The 19,505-nt window shown below is 43.2% G+C and overlaps 1 protein-coding gene across 3 annotated transcripts in view; it reads right to left on the bottom strand.

Annotated features, from left to right (window-relative positions):
• Positions 1-19,505, bottom strand: part of CDIN1 (CDAN1 interacting nuclease 1) — a 222,430-nt gene that overhangs the window by 87,449 nt on the left and 115,476 nt on the right. For all 3 annotated transcript variants that reach the window (XM_053306357.1, XM_053306339.1, XM_053306348.1), the window contains exons 6-8: positions 6,136-6,215; positions 5,748-5,797; positions 226-293 (exon numbers count right to left, since the gene is read on the bottom strand). In XM_053306357.1, coding sequence (XP_053162332.1) covers positions 226-293; positions 5,748-5,797; positions 6,136-6,215 — 198 coding nt within the window. The remainder of the gene's footprint in view (positions 1-225; positions 294-5,747; positions 5,798-6,135; positions 6,216-19,505) is intronic.

Here is a 19,505-nt window from a genome sequence, read left to right as displayed (position 1 = left end):
TGCTAGCTAGTGCACGTGCAGTACGGGGTATTAGGTAACTGAGTTCCTGCTCAGGTCTAAATCAATAAAAGATAACATGTACTGCATCAATCATTTCTTACCCTTTCCTCACTACCTAACACAGGGCATCAGTGGAGATTTACCCCACCTCCACTTCTTCTTACATAAACAATTGCTGAAATTTTTTTCAGTGCTCAGGTATTAAAATATAATACAAAATCTTACCTAAAAAAGGTATATTTTTCCCCAAGAGCATTTCTTGCAGCAAGACTTCATGTTCATGTCCAATAGCGCTGATTTTTTTTCATCAAGGAAGGCAGAATCTTATTATGTTTGAAACAAAACTCAGTATTACAATTGTCTAGCACTTCATGACCAAATACTGTTATCTAGAATTGATGATGATGATGATGATGATGATGATGATGATGATGATGATTTACTACTACCACTAATATTACTGGTTTCATTTCTATTACACCCTTCCTTCAAAGAGCTCAGGGCAGTGTACAACCCCATCCATTTTAGCCTCACAGCTACATTGAGAGTTAGGTTGGGTGAAAAATAGTGATTGGCTGACAGTCACCAGTGATCTTCATAACTGAGAAAGGAGCATTTGAACCCAGGTTTCCTTGCATCTGAATACTGACTAGCAATAAGAACTCCCAGTTAAAGTCTGTCTGGCACTGGTGCTAGCCACATCATTCTTTTATGCTCTTTATGCCTCACTAGCCTTAAAGGCTCAGGATAGAATGCTGAGCCTCTTTATAACTTCTGGGGTAATGAAATACCACTAGAGACTTTAATACTTTTTTCATATTCTCAGGAGTGTCATTAAGATGAAGAAAGGAAAAATGATGTTTATTTAGAACAAAAAGTTGTATAGAGGTGACAGTCCCAGCCCTGTTCATAAGTTGTTCCTACCAGGATTACTCCTTGGTTCATGTATTCTGCTCTATTTGGCAGAGCAAGACCATGAGCAGTATCACATCAAAAGACTGTCTGCGAATCTCAGTGGGGGAAAAGGTTTTGCCAGGTCTGAGTACCAGAACATTTTATGAAAGGCTTTTCAAGGATCTGAAGGGGGGCAGGGGGACAGGAGGTGCAGTGTAATTTCCACTCTGCTTCTTAGAAGGGTGCGAATTACCACAATTCTGCATCTAACATCTCCTGAGTGGTGAAGCGTGATCAAGGGGGTTGGAAGGTAAAGAGATTGGCTGAATTCCTGACTACATTACTCAGTAGAAGTCCCATTCAAATTAGTCACATATAATCACAGCATATATCCCCCCATTGCCCTTTGCCATTGTACTTTCAAGACAGAAACAATAATTCTTAATAAAAATGTCTTAACGCCTTCTGAATTTGCAAGATTAAATACAAATATTTTTCATCATGAAGAGATTTCTCATTAATATGGTATCTCTGATTTCTAGCAACACTTGTAACTAGACTACAAAATACCAGACTAAAGAAATCACATGACACAAATACAACACTGCAATGGAAATCGTATACTACATGAAATTCTACTGGCAATGACAGAGCAAAACAAAGAAAATGAATGATGGCAAAAATACAAGACAAATTCTACAAACAAAATTTATAATGCACCATAAGCAGAAACACTTAAGACTTAGTCTACAGTAATACCTGTTATTGATGTATGGCACTGACCATGGGGCAAAACTTGTAAATAACCTCACAAGCCATTTTCTACTCATGCAATCTAGCAGCCTAGTTTCCCGTAAGCATCTGAACTATTACTGAAAAATAGCCTCCTGGCATTTACAAAGAGGTTGACTTCATACTTTAGTCCATGCATATATAATTAGATAGTTGTATTTAAAATCAATATGCAATCCTTAGAAGAAAGACATCATGCTTTTAAAACCTTAACTTTAAATTGATTTTAAGCTACTTTGTATGCCTTAAAATTAACAACTAGTTCAGTAACATATATTCTAAAATAACGCCTTCATACATGCACAGTTACGAAGTTGACTTTTAAAAGCCAGATCCTATAAGCTCTTGCTGTGCTTGAACTTGCAGAGAAGCTTACTTTTTCACCTCAGGTAAGGGCTAGGCCCAGACCTCTGATGAAGATATAGCTGAGCATGGCAGAATAACCCTGCATCAGTGTTCCATGCTAATAAAGCAATATGTAGAGGAGAGGGGGTGATAACTCGGTTGGACCTGCAAGGCTGCAAGGGCAAGTCTTGCCTCACTAACCTTTTTGGAGTTATTTGTGTCAACAGGAATATGGATCAAGGTGAGCCGGTTGACATAGTATACCTGGACTTGTTCATAAATGATCTATAAGTTGGGGTAAGGAGTGAAGTGACCAAACTTGCAGATGACACTAAAGTAATTATGATAGTGAAATCCACAACAGATTGTGAGGAGCTCCAAAAGAATCTCTCCAAACTGTGGGTGACAAAATGGCAAATGAGGTTCAGTGTTAGCACGTGTAAAGTAATATATACTGGGGCAAAAAGCCCCAACTTCCCATATACACTGATGGGGTCTGAGCTGTCGGTGACTGACCAGGAAAGAGATCTTGGGGTCATGGCAGACAGCTCATTGAAAGTGTCGACTCAGTGTGCGGCAGCTGTGAAAAAATGCAAATTCCATGCTAGTGATCATTAGGATAGGGATTCAAAACAAAAACACTAATATTAAAATGCTGTTATACAAATCTATGGTGTGCCCATATTTGGAGTACTGCATATAATTCTGGTCACCCTATCTTCAGGAGGACATTGTAGAACTGGAGGAGCATGGAGCACCTTCCTTATGAGGCAAGGTTACAGCATCTGGGGCTTTTTAGTTTAGGATAGAGGCAACTATGGGGAGTCATGATAGAGGAGTATAAATGGAATAGTGAGAGTTGGCAGAAAGCATTTTTTCTCCCTCTCTTACAACGCTAGAGCCAGGGGTCACCCCATGAAACTGAAGGCCAGGAAATATGGGACCAACCAAAGGAAGTACTTTTTCATAGAGCACATAATTAATCTATGGAATTATCTGCCTAGGGACATGGTGATGGCCACTAGCTTGGATGGCTTTAAAAGGGGCTTAAATAAATTCATAGAGAACAGGTCTATCAATGGCAACTAGTCTGGTGGCTATAGGCTAACTCCAGCCTCAGAGGCAAGATGCCTCTACATATCAGTTGCAGTGGAGCAACAGCAAGAAAGAGGACATGCCCTCAGCTCTTGCCTGTGGGCTTCTCAGAGGCCACTGTGTGAAACAGGATGCTGGACTAGATAGGCCCGATCCAGCAGGGCTATGTTTATAAGGCTATGTGGAGTATCTGTATTATGCCCAGGACACGGCAGAGCTCCTGCATCATGAAGTGTGGCAACGACCACACTTCAGAGCAAACAAGGAAATATAACTGCCCTACTTAACTGGGTTTCTTTCTTTCTTTCCCCTATTCCATTTTATTTTATACTCAATGGCTCAATAACCATAACAATAAAACCTTGTATCATCCCCCCGCCTCCCCACCATTTGATGACCTGTGGTCAAGATCTGACTAGGGGATAGGGCGGAAACATGAGTGGCAGGGAAAGAACATAGCTAGTCACCCACTTGAGTTTCATTTCTCTATATAAAAACAATGACCAAGATCCAGACTAACCTTCCACTGATTCACCAGGGTTTTCTGTTGCACAAGAAGGAAGGGACTATTTTCAGCGTCTCCTCTTCCTTCTGCAATTGCTTGTGCCTCTCAAAACTATCTCCCTGACAGGAGGCACAGGCAGGAGGTACAGGAAGCTCCTTTTAACATACAAGTTTGTAGATATAGGATGTAGAGGAAGGGAAGGATGTAGCTGAAAATCATACCCTCCCATGCTTGCGATTGCTCCCCTTCCCTTCCCCACTCGCACTGCCCTCATATATGCTTAAAAGCCATTAGTTCATAGTCCCTGTGTGAATAATCTTGTTTTAACACCATCATTCACCCTGAACCTATGAAAGAGAGAGAGAGAGCATGCACTCACTATCAGAGTAAATCTTTTTTTTTTCGTGAACAGACATATGTCTTTAACATAACAAGTTAGTTTGGAGAAGACCGTTTCCTTTTTAGACACTATCTATCTAATTCTCTAAGGCATATCCATGGCTAATCCCATGTATGCTAGCTCTCACAAGAGTTCACAAGCAGAAGCACCATGGTGATGGGCAGCAGAGATTCCATATGAAGATAGGGAGGAGGAGCCTGTGAGAGCAGAAGCACCATGGTGATTGGGCAGTGGGGATTCTATGTGCAGATAGGGAGCCTGTGATGGTTAAAGTCAGTTGGAATGCAACTGTTACTGGTCGGAAGATGTTCTTGATTGGAGAGGAGAGGAATCTATATATCTATAAAAGGATAGTGGACAGGGGTCTGCAAGGAGAGAGGTCTTGAGGGAGGAAAAAGCCCCTTCAGGAGAAGGAGACTGCTGTTGTGTGAATTAGATGAGGAAAAAAGATGAACAAGATCTGTTAACTCAGGAAGGAAGAGAGTGAGAGAAAGAAAGAAAAAAAAGAAGGGAGGAAAAGAAAGAAAGGGGAAGAGCGAATGGAGGAGAAAGAAAAAGAAGGGAGGGGAAGAGAGAAAGAAGGAAGAGCGAGGGACGGGCCCAAGCCTGTCAGTGGCCTGAGGGAAACAAGTGACCGTGGTGGTGGAGGTAGCGAGGAAGGGCCCGGTCAACCACTGCTGTTGCTGCTCCTGTGGGGAGGAGCAGGAGCAGAGTGAGTGTGGGGAGGTCTCTGGGGATAGGGGGCTGCAGCTTAGCCAATAGGCACCACAACGCTGCAGCCGTGACCAAGAGGGGTGAGGGGGATGGAAGCAACGGGGTGGAGGAGCAAGAGTGTGGCTCAGGTGAGGGAGGAGAGATCTCTGAGGTGAGGGGGGCTGTGGCAGGGGTGAGGGGAGAAATCAAGTACTAGCATGGAGATGCTCTGCACAGGTTAAGCTAGTTTCCTTTATTTGCTAGCTGTGTTGGTCCCACAAAACGGGTGGCACATGAACTACCAATGATCTTAACACGCAGGCCATTAGCTTTTTGGTCCTGGTTCTTCTAGGAAAACATTTTAACCACTCTGCTAAAACCTAAGATGTTTTAAGAATGCTGAAGAGAAAAAAAGGAACAAAAAAGGGCAACTGGAGTATTCCAGCATGGATCTGAAAAGAATTACTCCACTGAAGAACTTCCTTCATTTGAGTACTATTCAGGGTTCGAGCCTGAGCTCTTGCTATGATAAGATTTTACATGCCTATCTGTTTTTACTAGCTAGCTTGAACTGTATTATCCCTTTTGGACAGAATCAAGAGCAGGATACTGGTAGGCCAGATATTGTCACATTATTTTATAAAACAGAATTTCAAATATTCCTTGTTCAATGGAAAATGTAATGTAGTTAAGAATTCTTCTAAGACTGTGTAAGTTACGACAGATAAAAATTTAATACAAGATTACGTATTTCATATGACCAATAGCAAAATGATTCCATCTAAACACAGGAAATGTATATCTACTGAACTGACAAATTTCATATGGCATATCTGATTTTAGCTAAACAGCGTAAGAGATGGGGTCTGCAGTGACCCTCTAGTAGTTGATTGAATGTAAAATAGAGGAGTATGATATGTGTTTTGTGAAGCACAACTTTATGTCAGGTTAAAGCTAGACACGTCTCCTCCACAGAGTCTAAGCTCATCAATCGTACACCTAAAATTTTATGGGAAAGGATACTGTTTGATGCAGTCCACCAGTGGTCCATAACAATAGTCATTCACAGTACACTGCAGACAAATAAGAGAAGTAGTACAGAAATGGGCAACTACAGAACTATTATAGCTAAACAGTATCCTAAAAACAGTAATTACTTTTCATAATAAGGGCTATCAAAGCTTTTCAGATTTAATCAGGGAAAACAAAAATTGCACACTTTTTATTCTCTGTAAAAAACAACCTATTAAAAAGTGAAATGTTCTCTTCACAAATATTGCATTGCCATTTATGGAGCATCTTGACCTCAGTGATAGATTATGATGACAGTAATTAAATGAGGTTTAAAATCCTTTACACTGCTAGGCAGATAACAGCATTGCCAGCGAAAAAGGATGGCTGTGATGAATACCTGATAGACCTGGTTTGCTAGAACTCCATCTGGAATCTGAGAAGGGTCCCGCAGCATACTGTTTATAAGAGTTTTGGAAGCTGTGGAAGAAGATGATATTGTTAGTGTTGCTGTAAACATGTCACTAACCAGCTGTCAAGGAGGGAAAAAAGAAACATGCCTTTGAAAAAAGGGTAGTTTTTCTTCATATATCAATATCTTGACTACCCAATGGGCAGAGGAAATATTCACCACATATAACACATACATTATTACAAAATTCTGTGATTGGAATCAAATGACAAATTAGGCACAAGGGTAGTTTAAAATGTAAAATACGGGGTGGGGGGTGGGATTCCCTCACACACTTGTGGCAATTTGTTCATGTTAAAAATACCCCAATTCCCTGTTTGTTTTTGCTCCTTCAAGCCAGTGGTGTTCAAGAGCAATCATGGAGGAAACATAATGATAGATAACACAGGTTGCTTGTGCTTCTTAGTCACTTCATACGTTCTACACACAGCATCTGAAGTTGTCCTAAGAAAATAACATCATCTGATACATGCTATTTACAAAGCTGCTGTAATCCTGCACACAGTTATATATGGAAAATTTACTTATGTATTCAGTAAGTCTATTCATAAGTCTACATTCACAAGTGTGCATGGGATTGTCATTGTCAGTTCAGAAATCAGCTGAGTAACGCTAACAACAATGTGAATGTTTATGCATGCCAATGGTTCTACAGAAGTTCTAATACTGGGAGAAAACCAGGATTTGTTAACAAAGATCTGAAAACAAGGTTTCGGAACCATGATTAACCAGAAGCTCTGGATAGCACTGATTATAATTAATGCCTGTGCCTACATAAGTCAAAAAACCATGCTTAGTGGTGATGGGGGGGTCATACTAAGGGGCAGGGGCTAAGGGAAGAACAATGTGTATGCATTGGGTTAGGGAGGGTTAACATATGCATCAGGGTCATAGCAAGGTTGGAGTGGGCCTAGAGACAAGATTTTAAAATGCCCCCCCCCCCCACCGTGAAGCTCAGCTCAGCTCATGAAGTAAAGAAATCTTAAATGAAGCTGAATAGTGGTAACAAAAAGCATAGTAAAATTGTTTTTTTTGTGTGTGTGTATATATATATGTATGTATGTATATATATATCCTATGTGCCACAATAGAACGTCATCCTAAATTATTTTTTAAAAGGTTTTGTAAATTGTGGATGACTCTGGTAGCTCCAAGTCTTAACACTCACATCAATTAAAATAAAACTGAAGGAAGCCCGGGTGGGTGCATGGCTGGGGGGGGGTCAGTCATGTGACTTGTCTCTGGAGGGGGGAAGACAGTGGGCCCCCAGACAACTGTTTCCCCTCGCCCTATTATAGTTACGCCCCTGATATGCATACCGTAAAGATTCCAAGGGCTTGGAAGAGATTCCAAGAGTACTGATATCTGTCTGGATAGACCCTCTGAATGACTCTCATGCAGCTATTACAAAGTACAAGCGAAAGTCCCTGCGCCGAGAAGTTTACAATCTTAAAAATTTGACACAGATGAGACAACAACAAAAAGGGTCGGAGATGAAGGCAGTAAAGTTAACAAATGTATATTCATTTCAGTTACAGGTACTTAAGCTTAGTTACAGTAAAATATGGAGATTATGGGGTTATGCCACAAGCTTAGAAGAAAAAGTTGATTCTGAGGAGGTAGTTGAAGGAAGCAAGAGAGGAAGCACCACACAGTTTCTGGCATAATACGATCATGGGCGTGGGGGTATTGTCTCATGCTGATTTTACCCACCCCAGTCCTGCCAACTGTAACAGCATGTAATCATTTATGTAAGTTACATAGAAAATTCATTTATACTAAATCAGGTCATTGGTTCACCCAGCGCAGTACTGTCTAGAGTCTAGACTGACTGGCAGTGACTCTCCAGGATTTCCAATGTACATTTCCAAGCCCTGTCTGGAGATGTCAGGGATTGAAACTGGGACCTTCTACATGCAAAGCAGGCGCTCTTTAATTGAGCGATGAGTCTTCCTTCAAAAAACAAGGAATCACAGGTTATATGTGGGAAGCACCAAGCTTATTTATTTGCCCAGTTCCTACTTGGTCCCTCCATGGCAGTTCTGCCTTTAGGTCTCTTCTTTTTCTTGCGTGCATGCATGCACACACACAAACATCCCACAGATACACATTTTATTCTTAGTCTAAAGTAACTAAGTTCATGCCAGTCAGAGACTAGCAAAGCTACTTCTCTTTTTCAGAAAGCCCTGGAGATGCTTAGACACACTCTGGAAACGACAGAGATGTAACAGCTTATTGGCGTGAAAGTCAAAATTTTGTGTGTGATCCTGGTGCCTTTATCTTTTGTTAAATCTCATAATTAAATACAGAATGCATTCAGCAATTAATGTAGCTCTGATGTGTCCAGAAGGAATCATTATGCCCGATGGTCCTTCCTGGAGGGGCTTGGAAGGAGCTGGTACGTAAGTCAGCTGCTCTTCCAGGAGGAATTTAAATGCAGGGAAAAGAAATGTAAAGGTGAGCTACTCAGGTGAAGTGAACAGGACAGGGTTGTGCCCAGAGAGTGCCAGTCCTCACATCACTGCAGGGCGTCCCAATGTGCTGCTTGGGACATCACAGTGACATGGGGATGATGGTGATTAATTCGATTTCTATACCGCCCTTCCAAAAATGGCTCAGGGCGGTTTACACAGATAAATAATAAATAAGATGGTTCCCTGTCCCCAAAGGGCTCACATTTTAAAAAGAAACACAAGATAGACATCATCAACAGTCACTGGAGGTACTGTGCGGGGGGGGGGTGGATAGGGCCAGTTACTCTCCCCCTGCTAAATAAAGAGACTCACCACGGTAAAAGGTGCCTCTTTGCCCAGTTAGCAGTTAGTTAGTTAGCTTTGGCCAGTTAGCATGGGGATGGGTATACTCCAGGTATAACTTGGTCCTGCCCATGCACTGGAGCTCACATTCAACTATCCTTGGTCATGATAGAGAAGACAGACAGACAGACCTTGATAACCACTCACCAATCTTGTCTAACAAACTCAAATGGACAGTAGTCTACTTACAGGGGGCCCTTGAATATCACAGGTTCATTTTATACAGTTTGTATACCAATATTCTATATACACCAATGTTGGTCATTTTGGTCATTTGTGGATTTTTCAGTTAGGAAAACCCCTTTAAATACCCCCAAACAAAATTGGTATACCTGGAGCAGTCCATGTGCCAGCTGAAATTAGGCACGCAGGTTGTTCCAGGAGGTTTGAAGTTTAAAAATTCATTTTTACGCCACTTCTCAGCTGGTGTATAGGGTTGGATATAACCCTCCTGGAGCAGGTGAGAAGAGTGCAGACTGCATGTATGTGCACGCACATGTGTGTTAAGGTTTAAAGATTCCACCCTGCGTGCCAGCTGAGAAGTGGTACAATAGCGGGTTATTTAAACTTAAAACTCCTGCCCTCCACAAGCAACCTGAGCATTCCCAGCTGATATATGGGCTGCTCTGGGAAGTTTAAATATCTAACTTCAGGCCAGCTGAGAAGGAACTCAACCTCATTTTTCGTTTTAGGTCTAGTACTTGAATAGCACAGTTTCTGCAATATTTTTGCAAACCCCGCAATATTGAAGGGTTTCCTGTATATCATCCCAGGGAGGAATGTCTCAGAGAGAAACTATTTTTCCAGCAACATTTGGAGATAGATAGTCTTCCACTGAAGGCTAAAGCACAAATCCTGTGCAGATGTCCAATGAATGTATAGTGCCAATGGTCAATGAGAGAAAGTGTGTGTGTGCGTGTGGTGGTGGTGGGGTGGGAAGCTGCAGTAGCAGTCTCTCTTCACATGTCAGATAAACACACCTTGATCACACAGGCTCCTCTGCAGGCATTACTATTAATGTGTTGACACTGGGTAACTGAAAAGGCAGGTCAACTGGCAGATCATGATCCCCACAGAACATGACACTAAGTATATTCAAAATACTTGAGAGTCATAGGACTGTGATGTGATGAGGACCCACACTGCATGTTCATTTTCTTAGTGATAGACCCCTACATGTAGCTGAATAAAAATGTAACATGGAGTGCATATTTTTAATACAGAGAACCATTTATACAGCAAGCTCCAGAACACTGGGCTTCTTACAGTATGATTCTGCTGATGATTCTCCTACTGCATTTTCACATATTTTCATATTGTTCTGCCAAGGCTGAAGAGTGGTTGATTACAGTTTGAGCAGATTAAGCATTTTAGTGCTTATTTAATTGTTACTTTACTATGTCCAGCTTTATATGGGATGTGTGTGTGTGTGTGTGTGTGTGTACATATATAGTTGAATATATGAAAAAGTTGAAGCAAGTAGCCTTAAAAATATGTATATTCTGAACGACAGGTTGAAAAATGCCCAGATAGAAGATATAGTTGTAATGTATTAGAAGCTTAATATATATCCTGATTGGGGGGGGGGGGGGGTATTATGGCAGAAAGCACAGAACATGAAGAATACACTAGGATAGAAAAAGTTTTTTTCCTTGTCCCATAAAAGTATACAGCTTTTAAAAATAAAGCACAACAATATCTGTTTCTAAAAGTGACTTTATTAAAATATCTTTAATGATACGTTAGCTGAACATATGGAAGCATAACTAATTACAAACACTCAGTTGTGGCTGGGGAGTTTCAATTATTTTCTAAAAGTTTTCAAATATGAAACTTATTTGTGGAAAGCCAAAACAGAAATATAAACTGCAGTCATTATTAAACATCAAGTCACGTTCCCATGCTAAGCCAAAACTTCATTACATTCTTTCATTTCCAAAGAAATATTGCAAATGTTAAAAATATCTTTATTACAATTGTTTTAATTAGGATGCTAAATAATAATTAAACTGATGCCAGACAAACAAATATGTCCTTGGAGTCACATTTTTGCAGTTTTTCTAGAATTTTATTTATAAGCAATTCTATATTTTAATGTTTAATCACAGCATGCCCATATAAAAATAACCAAGGCAAATCACCACAATAGATATATCAAATGTTAACACCCACACCCACCAGCTTAATCCTGGCCACTAAAGGCTGACAAAATTTCAGCCTGGTCATGCTTCTGAAAAGTACGCAAGCTATGGCTTAGTTGAGCCTTCCACAGTTGTGGAAATGTGACTAAGGGAAGGTTTGGACAACTTGCAAAAAGCTTCTGGTTCCAGTGAGGACTGAGATATGCCAACATTGGTTGTGTCATCTGAACTCACCAATGTCAGCATATTCTGCCTGATCTTTGATTCCATACCCGACATCTGTAACCAACTTTAATTCTTGGTGAAGGTTGTTAGGCCCAGAACTGAAAGCTGGGTGGAATATGCCAATATGGGCAGATTCAGATGTAACAAGGATTAGACAAGCTGCTTGGAATGGTATGGCCTCTTGATTCTTGTCCGATTTGGCTTATATTATCAGCCAGGTGGGTTATTTAATATTTATTTATTTATTAAACAGACTTCTGTACTGCCCAAAATGCAAGTCTCTGGGCAGTTTACAATGGCAGCAATGGCCATTTTAAGTTGAATGTCTTCAAGCCCATGATTATTAAAAATGTATTATGTTTTTGTAGTGTTGTTGTAGAAGGCCTGGTAGAGGTTATAAATGCTATAGAGCATATGGTAGAGATTATAAGGGCCTGGTAGAGATTATAAATGCTTCTCTGAGGGAGGGCAGGATGCCTCCTTGTCTCGAGGCAATTATTTGACCTCTTTCGAAGAAGCCTGCATTGGATCCCTCAGAGTTAAACCATTACAGGCCTTTCTTCAACCTTGGGGCTATTCCCACGATCAGCCAAAATTGGGCTAGGTTAACCCGCCTAAATACGTCTCCCTCAAAACCGGGTTTGCGGAGCAAGCATTCAGCAAACCCGTTTTTTTCAATCATGAGTAGCTGCGCTATGGCTACTCATGAGGAGACCCCCGGAGAGGAGGCGAAAAGCCGCTTCCCGGCTCCGAGGGCCTCGCCAGCATGCCCTGCGCACTCACGCAGGGCATGCTGGAGCTTACGGGGGCCAATTGGCCCTCACTCTCCCCAGCCCTCACCAACTCCATCATGGAGCCGGCAATTATGTGGGTAGCTGATCCGGCTGTCCAGGGCTCCCTCCCTGCTCGTGTGTGGGGAGAGCTGGCTTAGCCTGCTCTCCCTGCGTACCCTGCTAAACCGGGTCTCACTGATCATGAGACTCGGCTCCTTCTGTGGCTTGGCAAGGTAACTGAGAAGGTGGTGGCCTCCCAGGTACAGGCAGTCTCGGTAGTCTGATTATCTACTCTGATTATCTAAACCCATTTCAAATTGGTTTCGGGCAGGCTATGGGGTGGAGACTGCCCTGGTCAGCTTGATGAATGATCTCCAATAGGATATCGGCTGAGGGAGTGTGAGGGAGTTGGTCCTTTTGGACCTCTCTGAGGCTTTCGATACTATCAACCATAGTATCCTTATGGAATGTCTGAGGGGGTTGGGGGTGGGAGGCACTGCTTTGTAGTGGATCCGCTCCTACTCTCGGGCAGGTTCCGGATGGTGTCCCTTGGATACTGTTGTGCTTAAAAATCAGAACTTTTGTATGGTGCCCCTCAGGGCTCCATTTTGTCTCCAATGTTATTTAACATCTACATGAAACCAATGGGAGAGATCATCAGGAGATTTGGTGCAGGGTGTTATCAGTATGCTGATGACACCCAAATCTATTTCTCCATGTCAGCATCATCGGGAGAAGGCATAACCTCCCTAAATGCCTGCCTGGAGGCAGTAATGGGCTGGATAACAAACTGAGGCTGAATCCAAATAAGACAGAGGTACTTTTTTCTCAGCACTGAGTATAATATGCTGTGCTATTGCTGCTCTAACTATCTATTTGCTGGATCTCAGATTGACAAAGGCAGAACTTGGGTGCCTGCCTTGCTTGAGGTGTGGTTAGTTTTATTTGAGAGATAGTGTTGTGGCAAGAAATGTGGCAGCTCTCTCTGTGTTATTTCTTGGTGAATGCTGTGATGAGCTCCATGTCTGGCCTTGAGACTAACATGTGCATCTGCTCTGCAATCATTGAAAGGTGTACTAGTCACAATGTGGCTGAAGTTGCTCTAGTTGAGCTTATAGCTATGCTTGCTGCTGTTTTGACAAAACGTTCTAAGCAGTTTGCATTTTGTTTCAAGCTCGAAATGAAACACAAAATCTGTTTCATGCACATGCCTAGTGTTGATACTTCACTTTATGGTTTCATCTGGCAGCCACTTGTTTCACAGGCTTACACTCTGGGAACCAATGCCTTCCCTCAGAGGATTCTGTCTTCTTAGGAACATGCTGCTCTGCCAACTGTCCTGCTTATCAGGGAACTGCCTCTCGACTCAGCACTTTGGTGGCAAACTGTACTTTTCCTCCTCTGGGCTTCAGTCTTCAGGCTATTCTGTAAATGCAAACTTGATATCTCTCCTCGTCACTCCAGACTCTATAGCCTCCATCTCTGGCCTTCTTCTGGCATGAATGTCCATTCACTCTTTTCACACATACATGCTATACACTCTGCCGGTGGCAGGTGGGCGGGGGGGATTAGTACAATTTGCTTTAGTGATAATAAAGTCAATTCAAGTAGTATATTGACAAATCAGAGTAATGGATTTCCCCCACAGCCAGGCTGCTTCACAATAATTGCACAAATACTACTATAAAAACAGTGGCGTATCTAGGGAAAATAGCACCTAGGGCAAGCACTGGCATTGCGCCCCTGTCCAGACATCTGACACCCAACTTTCAGATAACTTTACCATAATATCCGCTCAAAAATACAAGTCAAGCTTGTTAATCTTTTAATTAACAATTTATCGCCTTAAGTTCAGAGTCATCTTTGAATCGGGTAAATACGGTAATTATAATTAAGCAGGTAACCTGTACGGGCCTGAGGATAGCTAAAGATTCTCAAGACTGTTAATGCACTAAAATCTCAAGTACAACTTCACAAAATATCACTTCTGCGCAGGAAAACCTCATGTACCTTGCATGCATGCATACTGCCGTGTATGCATTGTGTATACAGGGTAGGAAGCACTTGCCAACATTCAAACTAATAAGTTGCATACAGAATAATGTTTTTACACAGAACACCAATCAATGCCTTTCAAAAATATATCCCGGAGAATCCAATGACCTTCAGGCACATTTTTTGGCAGACACAGAGGGAAGGCGGCACACACACCATCACCACCACCACTCCTCTGTTGTACACTCAGAGATTTACTCAGCATGTGACATGTAAGTTGTAAATTGGTGATGGGCATCCAGACTGTTGCCTGGGTGTGTACATGGAACAAAACAAACTTATTTGCTTATGAAATGTAACGGTGTACACAAATGCCTACAGGGTAGCAACAGCCCTGAAAGAAAAGTGAAGTTAACTTAAAACATGATGATTACCACCCAAGAGGTGAAGTTTCAGGTTGGCTCAGCCACATAATTCTCCTTCATTGACCTATTTACAGACAAGCAAGAGATGTCTCTTAAGGTGACTGGATTGTGTTGCTGGAGTAACAGACTCTCCAGAGGCAACGTCAACATCCATTTCTCTGTCCAGGACATGAGATTTTTCTTGGTCATCATTGTAAGCAATTTCCTGTACCCTTCCATGGCAGGAGAGGGAAATCTTTACAGTCACCTAATGCTTACACCTGCTCTTCTGGAATGTATCTAGTTCTCATTGAGAATTTCATCCAAACAATACCAGTACACCTCCCGAGGCAGTGATAACCCCAAAGTGCAACACCAAGGTATAAATAATCTCCAGAGTGCCAGTCCAGTACCTTATCCCTAAAGCCACACCAGCTTATGGATCTAGATAGTGGAAGGGGTGAGAGGTGCTAAGCAATTTTCCTTGAACCCAGAATTTTTAGGCTATTATACCACCTTGGCTGCAGAGTGTAATTGCCTAATATAGCAAAGACACTCTCTGATTCTCAAAATCCTGTTACAGCTTTGATGCCTTACATTAAATTATTCTGTTTGACTGTCCCCAAGTAAATCCAGATGGCTTGGAACAATTTTAAGTTTTTTTTAAAGAGAGAGAGAGCGAGAGCGCTTAAGCAGAAGGAGGCATGCTATAAAGGCATTCATTTCTTCCACGGGAGAATACAGAGCTTATGAAAGGGAAGGGGAACAGGAGGGCTCTCCCTTTCCTTCTAGAGCAGCCATACAGATTGCAGAGATCAATCCCAGTGTTTTGGTGCAGCAAGAAGTCTAACTAAAGGCCATGAATCAAAAGATGTCTAAAACATCAAAGCTTGGGTACAAGTTTTTACTGTAACATAGTGGTGAAGAGACAGAGCAGGAAAAACGACGGTGCGACACGGATTGAAAGATGGAGCGTGGAGACGGGGAGGGGCGGAGGGGAGGGCAGCGCGCTTGGTGAGAAGACCCCTGGCACGAGAGGGACAAGGCACCCCCCACCACAGGCTCTCTGCGGAAGGGCAACGCCGGCTCCCAGGACGCGTGAGAGAGATAGGTGTTGCTGGTGACGAAGGCAGCTGAGAGATCCGCTCCCACACTGAACCTCTCTTACAGCAGCCTCTCTTACAGCACTCTGAAATCATGTCCTCCATTTGCCGGCCCCACGGTCCTCCTTTTCTGGTTATGGTTTGTGCTCCAGTTTGCACATCACCCAACCCACAGCACAGGTGAGTGAGACTGATCAGCCTGCAGCCGCCCCTCGCAATTCAAGAGCTCCCCCTTACACACAACACAACACACACACGCCTTCTTCATGATCAAGGTTGCATTTTGCACTTCTTTGATTCCCCGCTCTGTAGCGTGTGCCCAAGGAGAGAAAGGATTCATTTCTGACTGTCCCAGGATGGGAGGACCGAGGAGGATGCAAGGAAGATGGCGTGGTGGGGCCGCTGGGTTGCATGCGAGCAGCCAGCCGGGGCCTCTCTAGGAGTGCAGATCGGTTTGCCTTCCTTGTTCTGCGCCCTTCTTCCTATGGCTTGCCACACCAGGCTGCCTGCCTACCTTGAGTTGTATTTCCACATTCTTTAGCCCCAGCCGAGTTCTTACCTGTTGAGCCCTACGTTTAAAGAGCTCCCCCTTTCTCCCCCCCCCTCCTTTTTTTGGTATAGCTGCAGGATTATATTCTCTCCCCTGCCCCCGCTGCCCAGTCTCTAAATAAATGCACAGAGGGAGTCGTGATTTGCAGACGCTGACCCTAAAGACTGGGGAAACCAGCCCGGGGGGGCGGGGGCTGGAGGGGAATAGATCACTGCATGCAATGCAAATCCCTTTGGACCAGAATCACGTGTGTGCCAGCAATACGCTGGAGTCTGCAAGCATATTTAAGTCTAGCACCTTAGAAGAATTAGTGCTTGGCATGCACTCTCTTCTCATAGCCTTCTCAACAACCCAGCATTATCACCATTATCCTCATATCCGCGGGGTTTGACTGAGAGGACGCCCACCCCCGCTTCTTGCCAGCCCGCCTTGCCCTCTGCGGCTTAGCAAAGGGGACTAAGTAGTAGTAAGCACCTTAAACACAGGCACAGCTTTGCCTGTTGTTGTTGCTCCAGTCCACCTTCCTCGCTCGGCAGCCAGCCAGGCCGGCTGCAGCGGCAGATGCAGCAGCACAAAAGACACGAGGGCAGCACGCTGTGCTCCTCATCATCATCCAGCCGCGCAGTGCATGCTCTCTCTGCTCCTCTGCTCACCAGGAGCCAATGGGAGAGTGCTGCCCCACCCGGACAGATCTTGCGACTGGTGAGTTGTGCAGGGGCGCCTGCGCTGACTTGGGGGAGGGGGCAGGGGCACCACCCGGACTCTAAAATTTTTTTTTTACAAAAAAAAATTCACAAAAATTTGTGTGGGTGGGAGTGGGGGTGGGGCATGGCAGCCAGTGCCCTGCCTGCCCCACCCTCATTACGCCTCGCTATAAAAAGAATCCTCTCAATTGAACTGGAAGACTGTGATAGGACATAGATAGTGAAGGAAAAGGAGAAAGTCTCTTACGCTTTACCCCCAAAGCATGTTATACACACCATAGGAATGTCGCCAAAAATGGCACCCGGTGGAGAGCAATTTTCTCCATCCTATTAATATAATGTATGGCTTACAAACAGCATAGACAGATATAATTGCATGGAAGCTTTTCATGTCCATACTCCATATTCACAACAGTTACAGAAAGTGGCATCAACTGCCATTCAATGATGGTTATCCATACAGTAAACTATTCTTTATGTTATGGTGGAGTTGGGGAAGACTTGGCATGGAGATATGGTTTCCAGAGGCACTCCCATGATGACTGCAGTCTGTGTCCCAGATCCTCATCTCCAACACTGTATACAGGGAAACCTTGCTATTTGCGGACTCACTTTCCATGTTTTCACATATCTGCGGGTGTCTAGTTGACACCTGATTTCATTACCCATGGATACTAAAGGGTTAAAATCCATGCATCTATAGTTTGTAGAGGGCTGGAAGTGACCGCAAGGTCACTTCCTGCTGCCATTTTGGAAGCATTTCTAGGCAGCATGTAAGAAGGAGCCATTTTGTGGATCATTTCCCTCTGCAGTTTTGGAGGACATTTCAGGGCTGGGGAGCTTTGCTGGGCACAAGGAGACCACACAGAGCACAGTGCAATAGTCCCCCCCCCCGGCTGTTTTCACCTTTTATTGGATGCCTTTTGCCCTTTTAATACAATCCAGGAACCTAACCCCGCTTTCCCCATAGGCATAATGCCTTGTTACTCATGGTTTCATCACTCCTCGTAATAAGCGAGGAATAGAACCCACACAAGTAATGAGGTTTGCCTGTATGCACAGTTGAGTGCCTGCCCATTTTCTGTGCGTCCCATTGACAAGTTTAGTTTATATAGCTATATTAAGTCTCCACATCACCAGTAATTTTATTTTATATGGCTTAGTTCCACAAGCACTGAACAGATGACAAAAGGGCTATTAGTGGGTAGCCAGATCATCTATGCAAGACTCCAAATGAACTACATCATTGGCACGATCATTATTATGTTATGTTTTACATATTAACTCAAATAAGCTTATCCAACAATAGTAATTATTACTGTTATCATGACTTAAATAAAACAATGGACAGCAGCTACTTAAAAAAATCCTATTCCACAACAATCCTAGAAGGTTGGAAAAGTCTAAAAACTGGCATCATATGAGAGGAAGAGTGAGGCCAAGAAGCATACACTATCATTTATGGTACATTATTAAATAATAATTGTTGCTCTTGAAGAGAATGGCTTGAAAAGGTTCAGCAGTAGCAACCTCTTCCTTGCTTTCCTGAGGGCTACTTATTTTGATCATAGGCAGCTATCTAAGAGATTAGACCAGACCAGCAGGCAGCTACCTATAGGGAACAGACCATTTAGGTACTTTTCAGTGACTGATCAAGCATATCTTGGTTGGATTCAATGAAGCTATTCTCATAATCACCGAGAAGAGCTTCTAACGGGTCTGTGAGGAAAGCGGGCTTAGCCCGCTCTCCCTGCAGACGATCTTGCCTGCAGCCCTGGGCAGCAGGATCTGCCGCCCACACAACTACCGGCTCAGTTACGGAGCCAGTGGGGCCTGCAGGGATCGGGGGCAGTGTGGCCCCTGGAAGTTCCAGGCTGCCCCACACAAGTGCGCAGGGCATTCTGGAGAGACACTCGAGGCCGGGAGGCTGGCTGAAGGCTCCTCACTGGGGGTTTACTCATGTGCTGCTGTGTGGTGCGGCAGCACATGAGCAACAAAATGAGATTAACGGAGCACTCGCTCCGTTGACCTCATTTAAGGGGAAGGGGAATTAGGCGGACGAGCCACCTTGGAACCACCGGGCTTGCCTGCGGTCCCACAATCAGTAGAAAGTGGGCTAGGCTCCCTTAGCCCACTTTCTACTTATCGTGGGAATAGCTTCAGTATGTGGAATTGGTGGTGGGATGTTTTATTTATTTATTTTATTTATTGTTGCATGTATATACCGCCTTTCGTTAAAAGACAACCCCAAGGCGGTTTACAAAAGTTAAAACATACAATAAAAAGACAGAAATATTAAGCTAAAAATATAAGAACAAACCAAATTTAAAATCTATAAAATACGAGCATAAAAACAATACAACACATGAAAACACACAGAAGCAGCAATAAAAACGATTATGTAAAAGCCTGGATAAAAAGCCAAGTTTTAACAAGCTTTCTAAACAAGCTTTTTAAACAAGCTTTCTAAAAGTCGTGATGGAGTCCAAGGAGCGAATGGCCACTGGGAGAGCATTCCAAAGTCTGGGGAGTTTTGACAGGTTGTATTCAGACCCTGCCTTTTGCTCATACTTTCTAGCACTTGAGC

This window comes from Hemicordylus capensis, chromosome 1 (genome assembly GCF_027244095.1).
Source record: "Hemicordylus capensis ecotype Gifberg chromosome 1, rHemCap1.1.pri, whole genome shotgun sequence".
Taxonomy (NCBI): domain Eukaryota; kingdom Metazoa; phylum Chordata; class Lepidosauria; order Squamata; family Cordylidae; genus Hemicordylus; species Hemicordylus capensis.
Note: the sequence above shows the minus strand (reverse complement) of the source record. Positions and strands in the feature narration are given on the sequence as shown.